The sequence below is a fragment of the Lagenorhynchus albirostris genome, chromosome 10 (genome assembly GCF_949774975.1).
Source record: "Lagenorhynchus albirostris chromosome 10, mLagAlb1.1, whole genome shotgun sequence".
NCBI classification, from domain to species: domain Eukaryota; kingdom Metazoa; phylum Chordata; class Mammalia; order Artiodactyla; family Delphinidae; genus Lagenorhynchus; species Lagenorhynchus albirostris.
This window is the reverse complement of record NC_083104.1, coordinates 101942125-101966805: the sequence shown is the minus strand read 5'-3', so window position 1 is coordinate 101966805 and position 24681 is coordinate 101942125. Positions and strand designations below refer to the sequence as shown.

General features: G+C 44.6%; 1 protein-coding gene across 3 annotated transcripts; it reads right to left on the bottom strand.

Moving 5' to 3' along the window:
- Positions 1-2834: 2834 nt before the first annotated feature.
- Positions 2835-23583, bottom strand: ECI2 (enoyl-CoA delta isomerase 2). 3 transcript variants are annotated; one of them, XM_060163764.1, is made up of 10 exons: positions 23490-23583; positions 20294-20456; positions 18079-18177; positions 17683-17871; positions 15088-15157; positions 11659-11761; positions 10789-10909; positions 6028-6117; positions 4295-4438; positions 2835-3652 (listed from the first exon to the last, which is right to left on the bottom strand). In XM_060163764.1, exons 1-10 carry the CDS (start codon positions 23543-23545, stop codon positions 3497-3499), a joined length of 1191 nt encoding a protein of 396 aa, XP_060019747.1. In that variant the 5' UTR covers positions 23546-23583; the 3' UTR covers positions 2835-3496. The 3 variants fall into 3 exon arrangements, with proteins under 3 accessions (XP_060019747.1, XP_060019746.1, XP_060019748.1); XM_060163763.1 differs by having other exon boundaries at positions 20294-20471; positions 23490-23552; XM_060163765.1 differs by lacking the exon at positions 18079-18177 and having other exon boundaries at positions 20294-20471; positions 23490-23552.
- Between the last annotated feature and the right edge of the window lie 1098 nt (positions 23584-24681).

Here is a 24681-nt window from a genome sequence, read left to right as displayed (position 1 = left end):
CTTTTTGCATTGTATATCATGTCTTTCCTCAAACTGTGTTAAGTTTTTAGCCATTATTTCTTCAAATATATTGCTCTGTCCTGCTGTCTCTCCTCCTCCTGGAATTCCCATTGTGTGCACACTGGTCGCTGGATGGTGTCCCATAAGTCCCTTAGTCTCTGCTGACTTTTGTTCTTTCTTTTTGCTCCTCAAACTCAATAATTTCAAATGTCTTTAAGTGTGCTGATGCTTTCTTTTTCCTGTTTGAGTCTGCTGGCGAACCCCTCTAGTGAATTTTCCAATTCAGTTATTGTAATTTTCATCTTCAGAATTAAAAAAAATAATTTCCATCTTTGTTAATATTATTTTGTCACACAGTGTTTTCCTGATTTCCTTTAGCTCTTTGCCCATGTTTTCCTTTAGCTCTTTTGAACATATTTGACAGTTGTTTTAAAGTCTTTTTCTAGTCTCATGCCTGTGTTTCTTCATGGACTATTTGTGGAGATTTTGTTCCTTTGAATGGGTCACATTTCCCTGTTTCTTTGCATGCCTTATGACCTTTTCTTGAAAACTGTGCATTTGAAAGAACAGCCACCTCTCCCAGTGCTTGCACACCACTGTGCAAGACCTTGAAATGGTGGGCCCATGAGTCTTGAGACCAGCCCAGGCCTTTTCAGGTTTAACTGGGCATGATTCCTGTCTGAGCCTGTGTATAGGTTTAATTTTTGGTTTTGTTTTTTTAATCCTGCCCCCCCACCCCCCAACTGCTTTTAAATGTCTTCCCAAAGAGTCTCATTCCAGCTTCTTCTCAGGGTCTTAAATGCTCTATTGTCTTCCTCTGCTTGTAATCTCTTTCTCTGCATCCACGGGTGTGCAATCAGCTTGTACTTTTCACGTGTTTCAGTGCCTTCTGTGGCTTCTAGCCCAGAACCCAAACTATGCCAATGTTTCCATCTGAACTTCGAGTCAGGCAAGACAGCAACCAATCCCTCAGGCAACCCAGACAGGCCAGCATGTTGCAAACAAGTTCCAGTCTGTTCCTTCCATCCCAAGAGAAGGAGGTGGGAAGTAGACTAATTCCTTCCAACCACATCATGCAGTGGAGTAGGTGGGGCAAGAGTGAGTAAAAATGTCACAAAATCTATCATTTTTAATGTAACTTATTTCTTGATTGGACATTCACTTGTTTGCTGTAGACGTCTGACGGGTTTCTGTAGTTGATTATTTGATGTTTCTGTTGGGCGATGAGGACCTGAAACTTCCAACATCTTGCTGATGTCACTCTGATTATTTATTTTTCCTAGTTTTTCTCCCTGTACTTCACATTGCTTAGTTTCTGTTGATTTATCTTCTAGGTTCTTTGACTCCTTTGTCATCTACATTCTGCTAGAGTCCCTCCAGAGAATTTTTTTTTTTTTTTTTTTTTGCCACATCATGCAGCTTGTGGGATCAAACCCGGGCCACCACAGTGAAAGTGCTGAATCCTAACCACTGGAATACCATGGGATTCCCTAGAGAATTATTTTTAAATTTCAGATTTTCAGTTCTAAATATTTTATTGGGTTCTTTTTTTTGTGTGTAGTTTGTTTCTCTGATGAGAATTCATGTAGTTTTAATCATTTCAAGTGTGTTTTTCTTTACCTTGTGGAGCACAGTTATGAGAACTGCTTTAAAGTCTTTGTGGGACAATTCCAACATCTAGGTCATCTCGGGATTGACGTGTGTTGTCTTTTTTCACCTTAGTGTCCACATTTTCATGGTCTTTTGTATGTCAATAATTTTGGATTGTATCATGGACACTGAATATTATGTTGCCTGGAGCCTGAGTTTTGTTGAATTATCTGGAGAATGTTGATGGTTTTGTTTTAGCAAGTAATCAACCTGCTTAGGTTGAGACTATAAGCTGTCTTGATCTTGTGTTAGTGGTGCTTAAATTCCCAGTTTACTTCCCAAAGCCTTTACCATGTTGGTTTGAGCCTGTCCCACTTGTGAACCTAAGCTGTGTAGGTTTATACCTAGAATTAGGGGAAGCACCTCATTCCTTCTCTGCTCTGGGATTCTCCTCTCCAGCCCCAGGGAATCCTTTTCCTGGTTAGAGAGATGTTCTTCTTGGCCTCAAATTTTCTTTTGCCAGTCACACCATGGCAACCACTGCACTGCTGCACAGTTGGGCCTGCCTTTGGGGCATATGTCCCGTGCTTAGGACAGAGATCCCAGCAATTGTTTCCTAATGTCCCACAATCTCAGAAACTCATGGGCAGATGCTTCTCCACATTCTGATGCCTTACCACAATCCGTCTGCTTTTGTTTAATGTCAGCATCCTCAAGCCATTGTTTTTCACCTTTTGTCCAGAGATGTTAGTTGAAGTCAGTGGGAGGGATGGGCGGCTCATGGGGACACAGTGGGGCTGGGACTCTCTGACCCTTACTGGGACTCTGACTCTGGAAAAGTTACTTACATCTCCATGCCTTGGACTCCTTACTTGTAAATGGGCAGCAGCAACAGTTTACCTCATTTTTAATTCTGGGCATTGTTTTTTGAGGACAAAATGTGCTTATGGGCATTAAGCACTAGAAACAAATAGTAAATGCTCAGTAAACACGACTGGGTTATTACTATTAATGTATTTCCTATAAGAGTGAACACTTTGGGTTAGGATTACTGGAATAAAAAAATTAAGAATTAAGAAGTCAGAGGTTCGGTGGGTTGGCTATCTGGATGCTGACGCTTGAAGGAGGTTAAAAAGGAAGGAGGACATTTAGAAGAGCAAAGTCTTCCACGCCAATCCTACAGCCACTGGAATTAAACTCTTGTCAAGTGATTCATACGGCAGCCATCGAAACAGAGTCACAAGGACGGTTAAGGCAGCTTTCAGGGGTGCTTTTTATAAAGTACCACATTAAACGAGAATGGAGACTATATGACAAATGAGGAAATAATCACTGATACAGAACATCACTTTCCAATGAAACGATCCAATCCCTTCATCCCTTTTAATCAAATTATAGGGGGGAGGATGAAACTAAGATTCTAATTCATCCTCTAGTAATACTGCTCCCTCTGTTTGCTCCCCCTGCCAGACGGCTGAAAAAGAACATGCGACCCACTGAAGATCTTGACTCGGTCATCCAGAGACTGTCGGTGTTCGGGCCGATCAAGTCAGTGAGCCTGTGTGGACGGCAAAGTGCAGTAGTGGTTTTCGAACACACGGTCTCAGCCTGCAGCACTGTGAATGCCTTTCAGAGCAGGACGCCGGGCATGATGTTTCAGTGTGCCTGGCAACAGCGATTCATAGCGAAAGACGTAAGACTCCCCACTACCAAAAACCTACGTAAATTCTCAAAGCTGGTTTCACATCATTTGTTTTTCATCAGGGGTCTAGTGAAGTATAATTATCAGAACTGGTATTTTAGCACTGAAAAAAGGCACAGCGAGGTTTACTTAGTTCAGGAATTGGAAAGCAGAAATAGTAGCACATCCCTTCCTTGGAAACGCTTAGCTTTGATGTGATGGCCATCACAGCTTTGCTTTTTTGGACAGGAAGCTCACGACGGCGTTCATGCACTCATCTGACAGCCACCTCTCCCGCAGGACGTTGCTTTCTTCAGCATTAATCGCGTGCAACTTTTCTTTCTCCGTATTTCTGATGACCTGTTTTGAAATTCTCATGGCCTGAAAAAACAAAACCAACAGTGAGGTTAAGAGGCATTCTAAGAGGAGTGAGATTATTCTAGAATTCTGATGCTTGTTTCTCTGTCGTTCATTTGATCCTGTGACACCTTAAGAAACGTGTAGATAAGGCACTGTTCCTCAAACGTTCGTGTGTGCACACATCCTCCCAGCAGGTGTGGGGCAGGGCTTGTGATCACACATTTCTAAGAAGCTGTAGACAGAAACCAAAGCTTCTGGCTCCAGGACATTTTGAGCGGTGAGAACATGAGAAAATCAGTCACCAGCTATCACATGTAAAAACGAAAGTGCTGTGTGGTCAGAATCTCCTCACAGTTAACCTGTCTGGCTGCTCACCTGGATTCAAGGATGAACGTGCTGGTAAAGGTTGCCTATCAACCTCCTCCAAGTGGTGCCCAGAGAGAACCGCCCCTCGGTCTCCACAGCACAGGAGTGGGATGCCTATTTGATCAGTTTTGTAAAAGTCAGTATTTCTAACATTATTAGGCTTACTTTTAATCTCAGATTTAGATGTGCTCAGAGCCAGCTGTCTTGTTTTTTAAATTGCTTATTCTCTTAAGGCAAACAGATGATTTACATGGTTCTTACAAGCAAAACAAAACAAACAAGAAAACGAATACGAACATTTGGGGGGAGCTTTGAATATGCTTTCAGCCTGACCCAAACTTCTTTCTGAAAAGTGCTGTCGGGAAAAACTTCAGTAACAAGTCCTTGGGTACATGCTTCCCGGGCTGTTAACTTCTTCCCAAAAACGAGCATCTCTGTTGCCTGAAATGAAAAGCGGGATTGAGACATTACCGCAGTGAAACAAGGCTCAGCTAACTTCAGAATGAACTGCTTCCAGCAGACACAGGGACATCTCCTTCTGGCCGCTGAGGCTGCCAGTATTTCTCATTAAGGGGGAAACTGATGGTGCCACAGGCAATGGTTTGCCAGCTTTGTGCTGAGACCATTGGGCTTTCTGGACAGTTTGTAGAGGTTGCCGCTTCTGTGTTTGTCTACGACGTGGAGCAAAAAGAGCTGGGAGCCTGGGGCAGAAAGGCTGCGAGGCAGGTGTTGATTCTACAACACACGGCAGCAATGAGTTCCTGTTTTAGACACTATAAACAATTATAAAACAAAAAGAAAAATCACCGTCATAGGAAATGCCAACCAACATTTAGGCACACCAACTGTCAAAATTCCCTTCCCCGGGGACCTCCCTGGTGGTCCGTTGGGTAAGACTCCACGCTCCCAATGCAGGGGGTCTGGGTTTGATCCCTGGTTGGGGAACTAGATCCCACGCACCTCAATTAAGAGTCTGCATGCTGCAACTAAAGATCCCACGTGCTGCAACTGAGACGCGGCACAGCCAAAATAAATAAATTAAATATATATATATATATATATATATATATATATATATTTTAAAATTCCTTTCCCTGGAAATTCACACAGTGGTCTGGCTCTGACAGTTTTCTTTACCTGCCCAGGTACTCCAATGAGCTCCACTTAACTGAAGGAAAGTGAGGGAGACTGATGTTCAGTTTCTAACAATACTGGGGGCACCAAGTGGATTTCCTTTCCCATGTCTGCAATTTCTCTTCCAGAAAAGGAAAGACGGTTTCAGAGTCAAATGTTCTAAGCCTTAGGGTTGGGTCTGCCCAAATTTTCAAAGTTCAAAGCTGTATAAGAATTCAGGGCACGTGACTGAAGAAAGAGATTTAAAAAGGGAATTCCTTGGTGGCCTAATCGTTAGGATTTCAGGCTCTCACTGCCGTGGCCGGGGTTCAGTCCCCAGTCGGGGAACTGAGATCCTGCAAGCCGCATGGCATGTCCAGAAACAAAAGAAAAGAGATTTTAAAAATATACACTTTTTTCAATGAAAACCTAATAGCAACGAACAGAGGCTCAATTCCCACTCCCCCCCTTTCAGATCCCAAAGGATGTCTGCTAAGCCTCTCCCTACCCCCGGCTCTCAGTCTTGTCATGATCCCCTTGGGGTCCTGCCCACCAAGGGTGGGCACCTAGGTTTCCATAACTGCAGGGACAGACCTGAGCGGCCACTGGGCCCCTTGGAGCCTTGCTGCCCTGTGGGACAGTCTGGAGGAAAGGCTGTGGGGGCCGGGAATGGCGCTGGGAGCACGAGGCACCCAGCTGAGAGTCACCCCCAGTTTGGGGACAGAGCGTCTAAATTTCCCTGCTGACCAGACGCTTCCCACAGCCTGGTTCCTCTATGTTTAAAACTCTTGGAGTTGGGTAGCAAATAATTCGCTTCCGTCTGCTGCCTCTACTATAGAGGGAAAGAACAGAGAGTGTGGGGTTACTTTTGGAATGGAGATGACATTACCTTTCGTTTTAAGGTTTCCAAAAATTACCTTGCTTGGGCCCATTATCTTCGGAAAAGTGTAAGAGGAGCATCCTTCTGGACTCTGGCCTAGGTGACTGAATGGAGTATGAAATGTTGCCTTTTTGAAGAGAGAGAAAAAAAAGGAAAATCATCTTTTCACATGTGATTTCAAAAAAATCACTATTTGTTTCTATCCTCCTTACAATACTCAACTGAAGAACTTTAAAAAAAATTAGGGTTATTGTATTATTATACAGGCAGACCTCCTTTTATCGTGCTTTGCTTTATTGTGCTTCGCAGATACCGCATTTTTATTTTTTGTTTACAAATGGAAGGTTTGGGGCAACCCCAAGTCGAGCAAGTCTGCCGGTGCCATTTTCCCAACAGCGTTACTTTAAATTAAAGCTGTTCTAAAATGTCTGATGGTTTTCTTAGACATAATGCTATTGCATGCTTAACAGACTACAGTAAATGTAAACATAACATTTATATGTACTGGGAAACCAAAAAAGTCCCGTGACTCACTTTATCGTGATACCTGCTTTATTGCGGTGGCCTGGAACCAAACCCACAATCTCTCTGAGGTCTGCCTGTATACACACAAAATCCACTCTTGACGTATGCGGTTTGATGAGTTTAAACAAATGTATACAGTTGTGGAGCCACTACCATGACCAAGGTACAGAATAGTTCCATCACCCCCCACGCCAGTTTCCTCACGCCCCTTCTGCAGTCAGTCTGTCTCTCACCCTCAAGCAACCACGGATGTTTTGTTCCTACAGTTTTCCCTTTTCTAGAATGCATATAAATGGAGTCACACATTCTGTAGCCTCTTCTCCTTTGGTGGGCTTCTGTCCTTAGCAGAAGGCTCGAGTCACCACGCTGTTACTGCACATCTTAGGGTCTGTGCCTTCTTATTTCTGAGAAGTATTCCATTGTACGGATGTGTCATAATTCACTTAGCCATTCACCCGTTGGAGCCACTGTGGTATTTCCAGTGTTCTGGATGTTATAAATAAGGTTATGATGGAGGTGTATTTTCAACTCTCTTGGGTAAATGCCCAGGCATGCAGCTGCTGGGCTGTGTGGTTCATGTGTGCTGTAACTTTCTCAGACGTTGCCAGACTATTTTCCGAGGTGCAGCAGGAGTTCCAAACACTCTGTTCTCCCTAAACCTGTCGTTATCCTTAGTCTTTTCAATTTTACCCACTCTAGTAGGTGTGTTGTGGTGTCTCGGTGTTGTTGTTGTTTTTTTTTTGTGGTACGTGGGCCTCCCACCATTGTGGCCTCTCCCGTTGCAGAGCACAGGCTCCAGACGTGCAGGCTCAGCAGCCATGGCTCATGGGACCAGCCGCTCCGCGGCATGTGGGATCTTCCCGGACCGGGGCACGAACCTGTGTCCCCCACATTGGCAGGCGGACTCTCAACCACTGCGCCACCAGGGAAGCCCTTGGTGTGGTTTTAATCTGCTGTTCCCTAATGACTAATGATGTTGAGCATCTTTTCGTGTGTTTATCAGCCATTTGCATACCTTCTTTGGTAAAGTAGCTTGCAATACTTTGCCCACTATTTTTAAGTTGTATTGTTTGTCTTTTTTAAAAAAATTAATTAATTAATTTATGGCTGCATTGGGTCTTCGTTGCTGCACACGGGCTTTCTCTAGTTGCGGCGAGTGGGGGCTACTCTTCGTTGCGATGCACGAGCTTCTCATTGCGGTGGCTTCCCTTGTTGTGGAGCATGGGTTCTAGGCACGTGGGCTTCAGTAGTTGTGGCATGAGGGCTCAGTAGTTGTGGCTCGCGGGCTCTAGAGCGCAGGCTCAGTAGTTGTGGCGCACGGGCTTAGCTGCTCCTCGGCATGTGGGATCTTCCCGGACCACGGCTCGAACCCGTGTCCCCTGCATTGGCAGGCAGATTCTTAACCCCTGCACCACCAGGGAAGTCCCTACAAGTCCTTTTCTTTTTTTTTGCGGTATGCGGGCCTCTCACTGCTGTGGCCTCTCCCGTTGCGGAGCACAGGCTCCGGATGCGCAGGCTCAGCGGCCATGGCTCACGGGTCCAGCCGCTCCGCGGCATGTGGGATCTTCCCGGACCGGGGCACGAACCCGTGTCCTCTGCATCGGCAGGCGGACTCTCAACCACTGCGCCACCAGGGAAGCCCTACAAGTCCTTTTCTTAATGGTGTCTTTCTCACGTGTTTTTAAGAGCCATTTATACTTTCTTTTCTGTGGGCTATTTATTCCTCTCTGTCGTGTATTTTTATATTAATTTGTTGATCCATCACTTTATAGACACATTTTAAAAAATATATTAGAAAGTTTAGCCTGTATTGTGAGTTGAAAAATTACTTCCTCAATCTGCCATTTGTCTTGATTTTGCCCCAGAGGTTTTTTGATTGGTTTTAAATACCAGAAACTACTTTAATGTTGGTTATTTAGACTACAGAGTCATTTGTAGTTTTTTTTCTAGATGTCAGAAATAGTTTTGTGTGTTTCTTGATGAATGAAAAGTTCTTATGGAAGGAAATTAACTTATAATCAACAATTCCATAAACAGCATATTTAGACTTCATTTCCCATAATCAGGTATGGAGGGTTTTTTTTTAATGAATATTGCTAGAAAATATAAACATATAATGTACAAAGCATACAAATTAAAATAATAAAAGTATAAAGTAAACAGTTATTAATGTCACCTGTCTTCTCTTTTCCCCCCAAAAGAAAGCGTATTGGAGAAAATGTGCTGAGAAGTCACAGCCTAAGGAACGTGACCAGAAAACTGAAAGAAGCAGCCGACCTTGGTAAGAGCCACAAACAGGTGCGTGGAAAGCTGATAATAAGCAGCATTTAATTCACTTATAAACATTATTATAAGCAATGGAGCAGTAGATGTAGTTAAGGGTTAGATGCTGGCCTCAGGCTGCCTGGTGACACTGGAGCTTCTTAACTTCTCTGTGCCACGGTTTTCTCATCTGTGAAATGGGATGAGGGCACCTGCCTCGCAGGGCAGTTAACGTGGGCATTTACTGAACACATATAATGTGCATCAGCAGAGTGCCTCCTAGATACTGAGCGCTCAAAGATCTATTACTGTTATGATTTCTGCCTTTTTATTAACTCAAAGAGGAAATGTACTATTTGCTGACAGAGAAGCTAATAGGCAGAGGCACTACTTATTGCCCATAATAAAGAATAACTTAGTTATATGGGTTAAATGTTAACCCACATTTAATATGGTACCTATTCATGAAGCCAGGAATGAGAAACCCTGTAAAATGAATTCCTCTCCACAGCTTCTTTCTTCTGTGTCTTTGCCTGATTTTAAATTGAGCCTTGGTTTAATTCAGTTGGGTGAACTCTCAGCAGTGGTCACTATTTGTCAAATATTTTACTTTGGGCCCAATCTTTTAGCATACATAATATATACGCATTTCCCTCTGATTTCAATTTTAATTCAAATTGTATCGTAAGATGGGAGTCCTAGAAATCTTTAAAAAGATGATGTACATGACAATCATTTGGAATCCAGTGGGAGAATCGGGACAAGATTCAAATATGATGATACTGGCCTCCAAGTACTGAAGAATGAGACCCCCAAGTTCAGGTCAGGAACTCCTGATCCCACCCTGCTCGAAGCAGGTCAATTAATTGGTCATTTAAGACACAGAATGTGACCGAAGACTGTTAATTTCTGCCTTTGAGCAGAGACTTCCACCTACAAAGGTTAGGTGGCCTAGCGTCTAGACTTCCATTTGCTATTTTTATGGGAAAATTATTAGTAAAAATTAGATCTGACAATATGCCCAGCCTCATTGAAAGGAATCCAGGAAAAGGTGAGCCATAGAGTTAAGGACCCTCATGTACGGACCCATCAGTGGAGAAAACACCTCCAGACAAAGCCAGGGATCTCTTCAGCGGTAAAAACCAAGCGTTCCCTGCAAGGCTGTATGTACGTTAGCAAAGTGTACTGCCACAAAAGCAAAAGTCACTCTAAGAACCTGATAACCCTACGAGGTGGTTATTAGTTCTACAGTAAACGTTCTAAGATCAACGTTCATCACATTTTTGTTTATAAGGATAAAAACTGGAAATATTCTAGGGTTCCAGTGTCAGGGACTGGTTAAATTAGATAAGTTAAATAACCCAAATGTTAGCACTGCTTATCTGAGTGGTGAGATAAGGAGTGACTTTTAAATTAACTCTTTTCTTTGTACTTTTCCATATTTTCCAAAATTTTATTTTCTACTATGACATATATTATGACTGTAGTAGGAAGAAAAATTAAAATCTATATAACTCAATGGTGAACACGACTCCTCTGAGCTTTGGTTTCCTTATCTGCAAAGGAGGGAGTGGAAGTAGAATAACGCCTGAAAGTTCTTCCTTATTCTGGATTTATAAATTCCAGGATTCATTTACTTGGGAAAACTGATCAAATAACTCACTTGCATAACCTCCAAAACAGCTATTTTTTGCCCCCTGCTAACAAGCTTTGAAGGTTCCTGACTATTTTAGAGTAAAAATGAACAAGTGTTGTGTAACAGGATTAGAGCACAGAGCCAAAAGAGCTGGGGCAAAATGTTCACAACAATATTCGTGTTTAGGAAAATTCAAGTTAATAGTAAAGGAAAAAAAAAGCGTCATATTAGACTAATTCTTTGGGAAAAATTTAAATTCGGTCCATTCTACCATAAACCATATGTAATCTGTTTACTACTAGCAACAATAAAGGAGAATTCAGAGGATCTCTTTTTAACTTGTATCACTTCATACATTTCCGGGAGCTGACTTACCCTGTCGGTCGCATACACGATATCAAATAGCCCGAGAATGGTGACGGAGATTCCTACAGCTGGTCCATTTACCACTGCAACGAGAGGCTTCGGGAAATCTATAAAACAGTCGACAAAATCCCTACAGACGTGGAAATATAAAAGCATGTTTAAATATGCCAAAGTAGCATCACTGAAGTATGCAGGCGAGACAGGGTGAGTCTGGAACGTGCTTTTCTGGCCAGGCTGGTGAATTTCCCATCGCCCAGCAGTGCCTCTCTGCCCTGCCACCTCCCTGGCCTCTCGCACCAGGTTCCTCCCATCTGAACGGCACTTGAGGGAAACTCGCAGAGTCCCACAGGTCAGCCTTGGTTCAAATCTTGTGTTCTAGGCATTCGGTCAGGGACGTAAGCCAGCTGTAGACTCAGAGGCGAGGGTGGCCGCCAGCACGTGCTGCGGTATCCCAGCTCAGTGGGCACCAGAGACGCAGTGGGGACTAATGAGGCGGGAGGAGACGCCTTCACGCCCTCTGTGTCTTCTGAGACCATTTCAAGTCTCCTATGAGCAGCGATCATGGCAGTCACGTCTTCCTCTGGCCAGAGGAGAAGCTGCTAAACTCCTATGCCTCAATAAGGGAGAATTTAGTTGGTAGCGGTAGTTGACTTGTATGCTTTCCAATCAAATGTGGTGTAGGGAGGCCAGGAGAACGGGTAACAGAAGTTACAGTGATGGAGCAAATGCCCCCTACTGATAGAAGCTTGGAGAAATATGCTTGCCTAAAGTCACAGCCGATTACACAGAACCTAAGAAGTATTTATTTTACTCTGGTGCAGCTGAAGACCCCACACCGATAAGGAAAAGCCCCCCGGGATGAGACAGACGTGCTCTCACCTCAGTAAAACAGCCCCGCTTCTGGCTTTCTCTTCCACTCCACCAGGGGGAATATCCGTGAAGTTGGTCAGATCATTCCCACTACAGTAATAGTCCCCATTGCCTGTAAACAAAATCCATGGATCCAGCACTCACTCACTCTGCAGTAGTCACTGGGCATCTTGTATGTGCCAGGCTCTGTACCAAGCTCTGGAAATACACTGGTGGACCAGCTGGGGTCCTGCCCTAATTGACAGACCAGGGAGTCAGCTGGACCTTGATTTAAAGACACATGAATAACTGTAGGCAATGCAACTATGATGATGCAAAGGGACAGGAGGACAGGACAGCAGGCAATGGGGCTCTGCTCTCACCTGGGGGGTTCAGGGAGGGACTTTGCTAAGGTGGGAATGACTGGACTGAGATCTGAAGGACACGGGCAGGGGTAGATGGAAAGAGGGTGGGGGGAATATTCTCCAGCGGTGACAGCATGTGCAAAGGCTCTGGGGAGGGGGGGACCCAGCATAGCATGGGCTGAGAGAAACAGATGCCTTTAATTTTCTTTTTTCAGTCCAGACAGATAAATTAGAAAACAGAATTTAGGAAATCTATATAACATGAATTAGAGAGGCAAGTCTAATTGATATAATTGTAACTCTATACCTTAAAAATCAAGAATGAACTTTTAATTTTTTTAAATTTCTTTTTTATTTAAAACATTTTTTCATTACTATTATTTTTTTGGCTGCACCGTGTGGCATGCGGGATCTTAGTTCCCCGACCAGGGATCGAACTGGTGCCCCCTGCACTGGGGACACGGAATCTTAGCCACTGGACCACCAGGGAAGTCCCTGAACTTACTTTTTAAGTGTTCCTGGATGATATAAAATATTGGCCATTTTGTTGATTCTTAATCTTCAAGGCAGAGATTTCAATATATAGCTAATATACATGAAATTTTAATAGATTCTAAAAAAGTAAAACTGGTAAAACCAATTATTTCTGATTATAATACAATAAACTAGGAATTGATAACAGAAATGGAAAACCAAAAAAAAAAATCCTTTCTGGAAATTAAAGGACCTACTATTACAACGTTTAGATCAAACAGGAACCAGAAAATGAACGTGAAGGATATACAGAAAATCACTATAGGAAAAGCACTATTTATCTAACCTTTCAGTTTCCTCACCTGTAAGATACGAGTAATAACAGGGCCTAACCTCACAGGGTTAGTGCAAGAAAGCTTAGAAAAGTGAAGAATCAAAACGCTATCAGATGAATTAAAATGCTTAGACCAGTGCTCAGCAAACAGGAGTATGATAAAAACGTTAGCCATTATTACCATTATTACGAAACCCAGCAACTTCACTTCTAAGAATATAGCCTTTGGATTTTGCACATTCGCTGCAAGACGTATGTCCAAGGATACCCTTGCAGCATGATTTTAATAGCAAAAGATTAAGTACGGTCTACCCATTCATCAATATAGGAATGATGAAATAAATTATGGAATCCCATAACTTTCATACTTTGTAGTCCTGCAGAGAAAAACTTAGATGTATACGTGCTGACAGAGAACAATTTTTCGGGATATGCTGTTAGGAGAAGGTGGGTATAGTATGTATGTACTATATGCTTCCTTTTCTGTTTACAAGAGGCGGGGTACACTCACATACACACATAGGCAGTTTCTGGAAGGCTCAAGAAAAGCTGAGTTTTTCTAGGAAGCAAGACTGGGGTTCCAAGGAGAGTGAGATTTAGTTTTGTTGTATGCCATTTCACAATCTTTGGATTTTTTAAAAAACCATGTTAATCCATGTTTGGATTTTTTAAAAAACCATACATACTATAGTTAAAAAATTTTTTATGTATATGTATAGCTGACTGACTTCGTTATAGAACAGAAACTAACACACCATTGTAAAGCAATTATATTCCAATAAAGATGTTAAAAAATTTTTTTTAAATTAAAAAACCAGAAAACATTCTTCTCCTGTATCAAGCCAACGCCACCTCTAGACTGATTTTGTTGCCTCCGTTCTCCGAGGTGTATTTGTGAAATACAAGGGCCATGCTCAACTCTTCCCTTTCCTTCACCCCCTCTCATCAGCTGTTAGGTATCTCTCTTTCTCCTCATCTCCCTTTTTTACTGAAAGATCTCTGATATCTCTATATTATATATTTTACAAATTTTAATGAAAATTAAAAGAAAATAAAATCACTCTGGGAATTCCCTGGTGGTCTGGTGGTTAGGACTCCACACTTTCACTGCCAAGGGTGCAGGTTCAATCCCTAGTTGGGGAACTAAGATCCCGCAAGCTGCATGGCGTGGCCAAAAAAGAAAATAAATAAAATAAAATAAAATCAGTCCTGCTTCCACTGCGTCGACAAACGGTAACAGCTCCCGTCTCCCAAGTACCTGCTGTGAGCCCTGCCCTGCACTGTCTCGTGCCACCACCTCGACCATTCTGTGGGGTTAGGAAGACACTGTCTTCTCGATTCAGGAAGCAGAGGTCGCCCACAGGTAGTGAGGAATGAAGCCCGGATTTAAACACCAGTTGATCCGAGTCCTGACCCTCAGCTTGCACCACTACACGCAGTGCCCCTTCCAGGTTCAATGACTTCCATTCTCTGAGTTCTCATCAGCCCAGGCCCAGAAGCATGCATATTTTCCACTTATTATCACAGTGCTGATATAACTGCTAATGCTTTTTATTGTATCTTAAACATTTGCTATACTGTCGGTTTTTAGAGTTGTAATTTTTAATACTTGTACGGTATATAGTCTACTGGATGTTCTATAATGTGCTTTATTATTCTGTCACGCAGCATATTTACAATGTTTTAACATTTTCACAATTATAAGTCATGCTGCAAAGATTATCTTTCTTGCATAAGACCTTTCCTTTTTCTTGGATAATTTCCCTAAAATAAATTCCTATAAGTGGGATGCCTGTATCAAAGTATATGAACATTTTACATACCGTCAAATGCCCTTTCCTTAGCTACTTACACTTTTTAGAGCCATCACGCTGCTGTCAGCAAGGGAGTAGAGGCATTTATTCTACCATAACCTTGTCAAAATTGGGTATAACATGAAATTTTGCTAATTCAGATAAGTATAAAGTGGTATCTCATCATTTTGATTTGTTTATTAATCTGGTTGCATTTTCCTTGTTTCTTTTATGCCTGTACTTTCTCATATAAATTATCTGTTCATTTTACTCACCCGTTTATCTAATAGGTCTTAGTACTTTTCTTACCAATTTGTATCTGCTTTTTACGTGATAAAGATATCAATCCTGTGTCTATCGTATTTCTTATGTATTTAAGAATTAGAGTATCTTAGCACTAGAAAAGATATTAGAGCCTATTTACTCAATTTCCTACTTAGATGAAAATCCCCCCAAATAGAAACTTAACTAGAAATCTAAGAAAATGTCTCACCTGTTAAAACAGTTATGGCTGAATCATCCTTGCTTGCAGCCTCAAGTGCAAGTATGATGTCGTGATACATCTGTGTGAAAGGGGGAAGACGAGGAAAAGAAAAAAACTCTGAAAATGGTAACCATCACCCAGGGGCTTCACTAAACATCAGTCTGCAAAGCCCACCCTCTGCAAAGTGCCAAACACTTCGCTGGCTGTATTTATAGAGCCAGAACGGAAGACTGAAAGGACTTCCATTCCTTTTATGATTACGTGGTGCGTATTCTGTACCAAGTGCTATGTAGAAGATGCTGGGGAACATATCCACGTTTTTCCCCCAAAATGAACAAGTAAGACACAGTCCTTGAGCTTTTGGAATTAATAGACGGGGAGGGAAAGCTCTAAAATGGGTGGAAAGTACAAAGCAGCAGAAAGCTCAGAGGAGCTGCCGGTCCTTTTCTAGGGTGGGTACAATGGCGCGGGGAGCAGAGAAAGATTTCCAGGAAGCAGTTATTTATTTAGGACGTCAAGACAGCATGAGTGTGACAGGCAGCCTGGGAGTGTTATGGAGGGTGAAAGGCTGGACTCCGTCAAGAACAGTGGGCCCAATATTTCAAATCAGCAACGTCTCTGAAAATCTTGGACGTGTAGCTGTCATAGCTTTCAAGGCATTTAAAACAGGTGCAGTTTCTACCTTAGATGAGGGAGAGAATGGTGAAGAGCGCTGACGTTTATAGATACACATCCTTTACTGAAAAAACAGACGCATGGACTTTACATAATGTATGAATGGAGGTGAAATCACTTCTACTGAGGGAGGGAATGAGGAAGTCGTTCCATTACGACTACCGGGATGACGATGCAGCATGACAGGGTATCTGGCAAGAGCCAGGCTGAAGGGATGGATAGATCATGGCTTCAACTTAGATCTTCCTGGTTATGAGTCATGTGAGTTGGAGTAAATAAGTACTTAACCTAATTATTTTATTGTTAGGTAGCAATAGTGGTAGGCTCCTTGTGGGAATTAAACCTCTGCGTGGAAAGTACTGACACACACGCGCCACTCTGTAAAGAGTAGTTATTGCTATTACTACCATGGATATATAAAAATGAGTCAGTGGGCTTCCGTGGTGGCGCAGTGGTTGAGAGTCCGCCTGCCGATGAAGGGGACACGGGTTCGTGCCCCGGTCCAGGAAGATTCCACATGCCGCGGAGAGGCTGGGCCTGTGAGCCATGGCCGCTGAGCCTGCGCGTCCGGAGCCTGTGCTCCGCAAGGGGAGGGGCCACAACAGTGAGAGGCCCGCGTACCGCAAAAAAAAAAAAAGTCAGGAGAAAAGAAAAAGTTTTGAGACTCGAATGCTTTGTTAACTGCATAGTGCATATCCAGCTTCATGGAATCCTTATTTGAGACTATTTTAAGGTAGTGTGCTTTTTCTACTACAATAGAGGTGATTCGTCCGATGAAAAGGGGTTACGGCCCTTTTGAATTTTACTCCCAGTTCAGCACCAAGTATCCAATTAATTCTCTACTTTATTCTCAAGGGGAAAGGGCTGAAGTGGCTATTTTTTCCTTAAACTTCGGTTTATTTTTTTTTTAATGATACATATGTTTGTCTCAGGTGTATAACAGAATGATTTAATACTTGTATACATTGTAAAATAACCGCACTAAGCCAACGTCCATCACCACACATCGTTACAATGTTTCTTCTTTGTGATGAGAAATTTTAAGATTTATTGTCTTAGCAACTTTCAGACACGGAAAACAGTATTATAGTCACTGTGCTGTACAGGTGATCCCTGTGACATTTTCATTTTATAACTGGAAGTTTGTACATTTTGACCCCCTTCACCCCACACTTCTGACAACCACCAATCTGCTGTTCTCTGTATTTATAAGCGAGATCATACTGTATCTGCCTTTCTCTAAGCTATTTCGCTTAGCATAATGCCCTCAAGGGCCATCCACGTCGTCACAAATGGCAAGATTTCACAATTTTTTATGGCTGAACAGGGTTCCACTGTGTAGACGTACCATGTTCTCTTTGTCCATCATCCACTGATGGATCCTTAGGCTGTGGAAGGGGTTATTTCTATTATTATTCTAGTTCAGTGACCGATTCAAAGACTAGCAGTGCCCTTGTGAAGCAGCTCATTTCAAGCAGAGCTGGGTTATGATCTATTTGAGTTCTTCTCTCCTTTTTCCCTCTACTTGTACAAAATAAAGCTCCACGCGAGTACATTAGTACCCACTCTCAAGCCTAAGTGACATGAAGATGTGTCCAGGGAGCGTCTATGCTAACCTTAGAGAAGCCCTCTGCATCTTCTCTTACTGTGACATGTGTTTCATTTATATTCACATCATTTATCTGTGTTTCCATCATCAGAAAAGTTGCAGTGCCTCTGGGCATGCATAACCTACCCGAAGCTCACAAATTCTAAATAATGAATGTCCCACTCTGCTGTATGAAGTAGCCACAATCATTAATCTTCTGTACGAATCAAACACAAGCTCTCACAGAAACAGGAAGGATGCTGACACACTACAGTTTTTGAGTGAAACAGACAGAGGAAGAAAAGAAAAGCAGGACGGACTCTTAGGGCAGGTCGTGTTACCTGAGTGGTGAGTGCATTTTTTTTGTCAGGCCGGTTCAATGTGATGGTTGTGATGCCATCTTGGGAGGTCACCACCAGGGCGTCACTTCCTGGTTGCTTCCTGTCTGCTGCAGGTGTCACCTGGATGGAGGGCTCAGAAGAAGCACTCAAACTGGACACCAAGTCCACGTAGTTACGCCTGGCGGTTTCCTGCAGAGAGATGACAATTTCAGCCCACGGTCAATGAACAAGCATTCTGAGAAACTTCCTGGCAATGAAGAAAGAACAGAGATTCTGGTTCGGTAGAGGGATCTCAAGATCTACAAGGCTCATCTGTGATGGCTTAATAATGAGAAGCAACCCCTTCCTTCAGGAGCACAGCAAATGGAATAAAAGCAGAATGGTAAGTAAATGTACCTTGGGCAGACTGCCAAGAGCACTCCAAGCATCCCACTTGGCCTTATTGATAAAGTCAAGCACACCTGGTTTGGGCACATTACAAGGTCCTTCGGTGGCCTGTGAAAAGGAGAGGGGCAATTATTGGTCAAACGCCCATGCATACTGGAGCCTTAAACAGTTAAGACCCATAAGATGCACGCGAGCGTGAACGCACCTTCCCCGCCCAAGGCACATAAATTTATTTGCATTTCCTTCTCCCTTCGATGCTGTTGCTAAAAATGCACAAGCAAGAGAAAAAAGCCTGGAGGGACAAAGCACGCCATTGGCTGTTAGTCCCTAACATAAGTTACAGCTGCCTGTGCGTGAAAATAACGCAAGATTAGGGTTTTGGGAAAGTACTGAATACTTTTTAAAAAATCATCATCGTTCATTAGTTTTAGTGATGGTCACATTCTTCGTACATGATGAAAATCTTCAAGCAAATAATCTTCAAAGGTAACTCGCCCACAAACATTTTGAACACAGTGTATTCTGAAAGCCCATTCAAAAGAAACACCCTCCCCAACCCAGTTCCATGGCAGATGTCTGATAAACTGAGCAACACAGCTGCAGCTGCGTATGAGGGGGCAGGGGTGGGGTCATCAGTGCCGCTGGCCCTTAGGACACTTAACTGAAGGACACGCGAGCAGCAAGCAAAAAGCAACTAAAGTTTACTTGTTTGAGGGGAGGCGCACTGAGTGTTCTGAGATGAAAAAAATATGCACTCAGTTATTTTCAGAGATGGCAAATTTAAAACTCCATTTAATAACCATGCTTTTCAACTTCGTAATATAACTAGCTGAAAGAGGCTCTGAAAAACAAGGGCAGCAAAGGAGGCTAAGACTCTCCAAAGAAAGAGAGATAAGACTCACCTCACAAGAGTTAGCCATCTGAGAAATCAGAGGCAACGCAGGCCGTAAGACTGCCCCCCTCCACTTCTGACACCAAGTGCGAGATTGGGGGGCTCCCGAAACCACCCTCGGGTTCAATAATCTGCTAGAATGACTCACAGAATGCACTGAAAGCTGCTGTACTCTTGGTTACCGGTTATTAGGGGGAAAGGATACGGATTAAGGTCAGCAAGGGAGGATGCAGAGGGTGGAATCTGGGGAAGGTGTGTGCGTGACACCCCAGCCCGCCGCCAACCGGCCACTGCGGAGTCAGGACAGCGTACTCTTCCAGTCCCAGACTGATGCGTGACGACACACAGAGTACTGCCCACGAGCGAAGCTCATTCAAGCCTCAGTGTTCAGAGTGTTCACTGGGGCTCCACCACCTCGGCATGATTGAAGTGTAATCGCAGCCCCTACTCTAAATACCATGGTTAGACTCTCCAGGCAAACAGAGACACTTCTATCACTCTTGGTATTTCAAGGGCTTAGAAATTACCTCCCAGAAGCCAAGGGCAAAGGTCAGACCTCTTTGGGGGCAAGGTTAAGTTCTTTACTATACACACCAGTATGACAGTAAGAGAAGCTCATATGCGTCACAGGAAGAGAAAAATAGAAAACACACAGGAACCCAGAGGGGCTGACTTCCCAGGACATTTTTCAGACACTGTAACTTAAAAACTTGAGTTTTAAAATTTTGTAATAAAAAATTTCAAACATATACAAAAGTAGAATACTGTCATGAACTCCCAATCTTCGTCACCCAAACTCAGTAACGCTCATTTTTGCCATACTTGCTTCATCCACCCTTTTCTTTCCTTTTTTGTTTCATTATTTGAGAGAATGCCAAACACCATACTATTTTACCCCTAGGTACTCAGTATGCATTCCTAAAAAAAAACAACAAAAAAACAACAAAAAAACATTTTCTTATACAACCATGATGCCATTAAGAATAATTCCTAGGTAACACCTAATACTCAGTTCCTAATCAAATTTCCCCAGTTGTCTCCAGACCACTTTTTCAGCTGATTTATTTTAATTAGTGACCAAATAAGATCTACACCTTTGGTTGTTATATCTTGTAAGTCTCTTTTACTCTGGAGTGGTCCTGAGGAGTTACTTTTTGCCTTAATAATATTTTGAAGTCTAATATAATAAACTCTCATGTATACACTCTTGGTAGGAAAGGCAGCAACACAATCCCTAAAAGCGTTAAGGCTGCATTTTAGTACAACACACAGCACGTCTGTCTGAGGACCTATCTGCTCAAAATGTCTTTATGTCGCACCTTAGGCATTTACCTGCTTATACAGTGCATAGAGTTTTAGCTTCACTTCATTTCCTGGATCCTTCTTCAAGAGTTTCACCTGATTCAAGGCGTTTTCAAAGTCCTTCTGGCTGGCTCTCATTGCTGGGCCACACAAGTGCAGCTGAAGTGCTGGGAAACGGGTGACCTGCAGAGGACTGCAAACAGGCAGGCTGACTGCTAATCGTTCCCAGCCCTTACACGCCAAAATGCTACGTTTCTCCAGAAATAGTTTCCCTATACTTCCCCAGCCACCTGGCTGTGAATGGTTAGTGGTTTCCAAAACTGTCCCGAGATAAGAAACCAGTACAGAAGCTAACGGCAGTCACGGAGCCTTCAAATCAGAGGGAAAGCAGCCAGAAGCCGGGAGCTGTGGACTTGTGCCCCGGGCAGGAAGTCAGTAGAGGCCTGTGGGATGGAGGACAGCAGGAGTGCTGCGCGGGGTGTGAAGACCGCAGAGCCACTTGCGTACAACTGAAGTGAAAGGAAAGACCCAAAAAGTTGTTTTTAGAAGTGAAGTGGTTTTGATATAAGAATGATGTGAGCTGTGTCAGGTTGACATCTCATCCTCCTGGTTGGTAGCCGCTCGGAGCTCAGCGTCTGAGGGGTCCTGCAGGGGACGTACTGATAAGAGCAGATGAAGTGACTATATGCAGAGGGGTCATTGAGACTATAAATCCCCAGAGTTTGTGAGGACCGTCCGAGAGTGTCAGTCTGGGCAAGGCTCCCCTCTGCTGATCCAGATAGCTCTCCAAGACCTTGGGGCACTAGCTCCTGCCATGGTAAAGGGGACTCTTCGATCAGCAGTGGTGAACACCATGTAGCAGCCACCGAAGAATCAGCCTGCCTGGCCACACCAGCAAACTGCTCCAGCATCAGGGGACTTTTACTTGGGGGCTGGCAGCTGGACATCAGCTCTTGGATGGCAAAGTCAAAACTCTCTACTGCCTTATGAAGAGGCATTATCCTGTATGCTACTGGCTTGTGAAATTATTACTATTCCCGCAGTGAACCTGGGTTAAATAAAACAGTGGCAAAGACAATCTCAGTCTCTGAGTTTAATATGCCTGCCCCACCCCCAGACAAAATAAAGATACTGAGACCAAGGGGGTAAAGTACAAAGAATTCAGCCATTTGGGTCCCAAGGTCCAGAAACAGCCTCTGCAGTTGAAACTGAGTCCCCGTAAAACCGAGTTTCCTTACCGAGTTTGTGAGTCATCCCTCTGTCCAAAACTTTATTCCCTTTCTTGTCTCCTCTGACCTCAATCCTGGGCTAACTGAGCAGTAATCAACCAGAGTCAGATGACTAAAATTGCTGCTGTCGATAACATGGTTTTTGTACTGAAACTGTTATTATAGACATCATTGTTAACGTGCAGACTCAGGTTGTTTCTGCAGAGCAGGACGAGTTCACAGACCCCTGTGCCATGGACCACCTGGCCAGAGAGTTATAAACCAGAGACATGCAATGATTAATAAATGTCACAAGAGGATAATTGATTTCAGCTTCTTTGTTCTTCCCCTCAAAAAAAAAAAAAAAAAAAGCCTGTAACACAAAGATCAATTTGGAGTGTACCTGAGGCTTGTCCTCCCACTGCCTTGCTTAGCGCCCTGCAATAAATCCTTACTTTGCTGCAAACTCCTGCTGTCAGAATTTGGTTTTCTGCCCCTCAGGCACATAAGCCCTTTGCTCAGTCACATAGTCACTGATCAACAAAGTATAAACTTTTATCAGGTCAATTCCTTACTCTGCTCAGCAAACATGTGTGTCCCAGCACACACAAAGGTGAAAGGAGGGGAAAATGAAGATGTAAGAAATGTTCAGAGGAGGGCTTCCGTGGTGGCGCACTGGTTGAGAGTCCCCCTGCCGATGCAGGGGACACGGGTTCGTGCCCCAGTCCGGGAAGATCCCACATGCCGCGGAGCGGCTGGGCCCGTGAGCCATGGCCGCTGAGCCTGCGCATCCGGAGCCTGTGCTCGGGAGAGGCCACAGCAGTGAGAGGCCCGCATACCACAGAAAAAAAAAAAAAGAAATGTTCAGAGCAGAGATGAGCAGTTGCTGGCATTCCAGATAGAGAGCACTTCTTTCTTAGGGAGGTGAAAGACCTACCTGGGGGAAATCTACCTGCCTTGGATGCTAGGCTGTGAAGCCTGCTGAGCAGACATACTCACCCCTAACGCAGACATGTCTAATGAGCCAGGTGCAGAGCAGAGACAGCAAGTGCCACCAGGTAACTAGCTTTTTAAGCACACACAGTAAGCAGAGGGGAGGGGAAAGCATCAATGCACAGCAGTGAGGTCACAAACAAACAACACTGTTGTTTCACAACAAATGACCCTGAGTAATAAAGTTAAAGGCATCAAAGATGATTAAAATAATAGCTACAAATAAAGCCCAAACCTAACAAATGTATCACCTCCTCTGCAATAATGTAACTTTCAAAGAGTAGGTTCAAACCTTGAGTTAGCCTCATTCAGTAAAATCAGCCTTCTATGAGTTTTACATTAAATAATTGAATCCGTTTTTTTTTTTTCCCCAAAAAGGGAAAAAACTGCATTTTACATGAATTTGGCACCTGGCAAGTTACAAGCAGAAAATGAAAGGAAAACTTAAAATGTACATAAAGGGCGAAATGTGCAAGTTCTCACAAAATATGGTGCAAACTTATTTATTTTAAAATAGAGTTTTTAAAAAATTACAAAACACGACCGCTTAGTATATAAAATCGGGAAAATCGTAACTCCACCCCCGAAGGTAACCGGCACGTTCCAGGGTTTTCCCCTTGCCGGTGCACAGCCCGGTTCTGGTTTCCACGTGGCCCGGTTGTGCATCCCGCCACCATCACCAGGCAGGACGTTCTCCACGAAGCAGACGGGTCACCCCCACCTGACCTCGGGGCGCGCTCCCACGGTGGGCACGAGCCCGCACGGCCGCTCACGCGACCCCCCCAACTCAGCAAAGCATCTCGGAGCCCGGCGGCGGGGGCGGGCGGGGACGCGCGCGGCGAGACCCAGCTCGGCCGTCCTGACCCTCCGGCCCAGAGGAGGGCGAGCGGGAGAGGGACACCTGACGTCACGCTCTGCTAGAAGCCCGCAAACCCTGCTGCTACCGAGACGCGATAACAGACAGCGCGCCCCCCGCAAGCACGGCGGCGTCCGAGGGCGACCTTGGGCCCGGGCTCGGCACTTACCTGCTGAGAGCGCCCGAGCACCACAGCCGCGCCAGCCTTCCGGCCACTCCTGCCATGGCTGCTCCAGGGCGTGGGCGGGACTGCGGGCCGTGGGGTGGGGGTGGGGACTGACTCCCGGACGGGGCCGGGACACCATAGGTCTGAGCGGGGCCAGGGAGGGGCGGGGCCTGAACGCGATAGGTTGGATAGGGGACAGGGGCGGGGCCGGAGCCCGGGGAGGGCGGGCTGGGACGGAGACTGAAGGCGACAGGTGGCGGCGGGGCCGGGGGCGGGGCCCTCGCGGGGGGTGGGGCCGGGAGTGATAGGTTGGGTCGGATCAGCGGCCGGGGCGGGGCCGGGGCGGGGCCGGGGCCGGGGCGGGGCCGGGGGCGGGAGGCGCGTGGCTCTGCCCTAGGGCCCTGCGGGGTTGGCTGGAGCACCAGCCGACCCCAATTAGAGGCCGGAGGCTGGGAGGCAGCCGAGGGCGCGTGAAAGGCACGTGTTCGCTCCGCAAAGTGAGCGACTCGAAGACCCGGTAGAGTGGGGGCGTCAGACATTCTCTGTCGAACAGTTTAAATCCAGCTTTTCAGGTCAGTCACCGTCTCAGGGTGTTTTTGAGTTCTGCCAAAGCATTTAACAAACTGTTTTTATGGGGAAGAAACCCTGAGAGTTGGAAGGGCCTTTGTCGCCTCGTGCAGGTCCCGGAGGAAAAAATTCTGATTTTTAGATGAAGGGAGTTGACACCTGCGGACCAGCTAGAGTGAGCCAGGCTCGTTGTTATCCTCTGAGCAGCCCTACAGGGAAAATGCTGTCGCCCTGTTTTGCTGATGTGTAACGTGAGGGCCGTGAAGATTAATTAGATGACTTCCCCGAGGACCTGAGACTTGCAAGTGGTTGAAGTCCCAAGTAATTTTATTATTTGTGCTTCATCATAGGTGGGGGGCAAGACTGAAGGCCGTGTAAAACAGTTTGGACTTATTCTGAACCCTTTCTCCAGATGTTACAAGGTGATGGTTGGTAGGCTGAGATGAGCCTCTCAAAGGCCTGAGACCCGCTCTCAGGCTGACGTAAGTAACCCTCGGAGGTAATGGAAATGCCTGAGAAGAGATTGAGATACTGGAAGGCTCACTGGGCTCCGGAAGGTGAAACACCGCTCACAGAAATATTAATTAAAAAAAAATTCCTTACTGGTAAGCATATTTGGATGGTGAGA

Bases quoted from the DNA above. Each gene is read 5' to 3' on its own strand.
- ECI2 (XM_060163763.1), bottom strand. From the start codon at position 23,545: ATGGCAGGAGTGGCCGGAAGGCTGGCGCGGCTGTGGTGCTCGGGCGCT. The intron at 15,158-17,682 runs GTAACACGACCT...CCTTTCACACAG, and splicing joins AAAATGCACTCACCACTCAG to ATGTATCACGACATCATACT. The intron at 10,910-11,658 runs GTGAGAGCACGT...CCACGTCTGTAG, and splicing joins AGCGGGGCTGTTTTACTGAG to GGATTTTGTCGACTGTTTTA.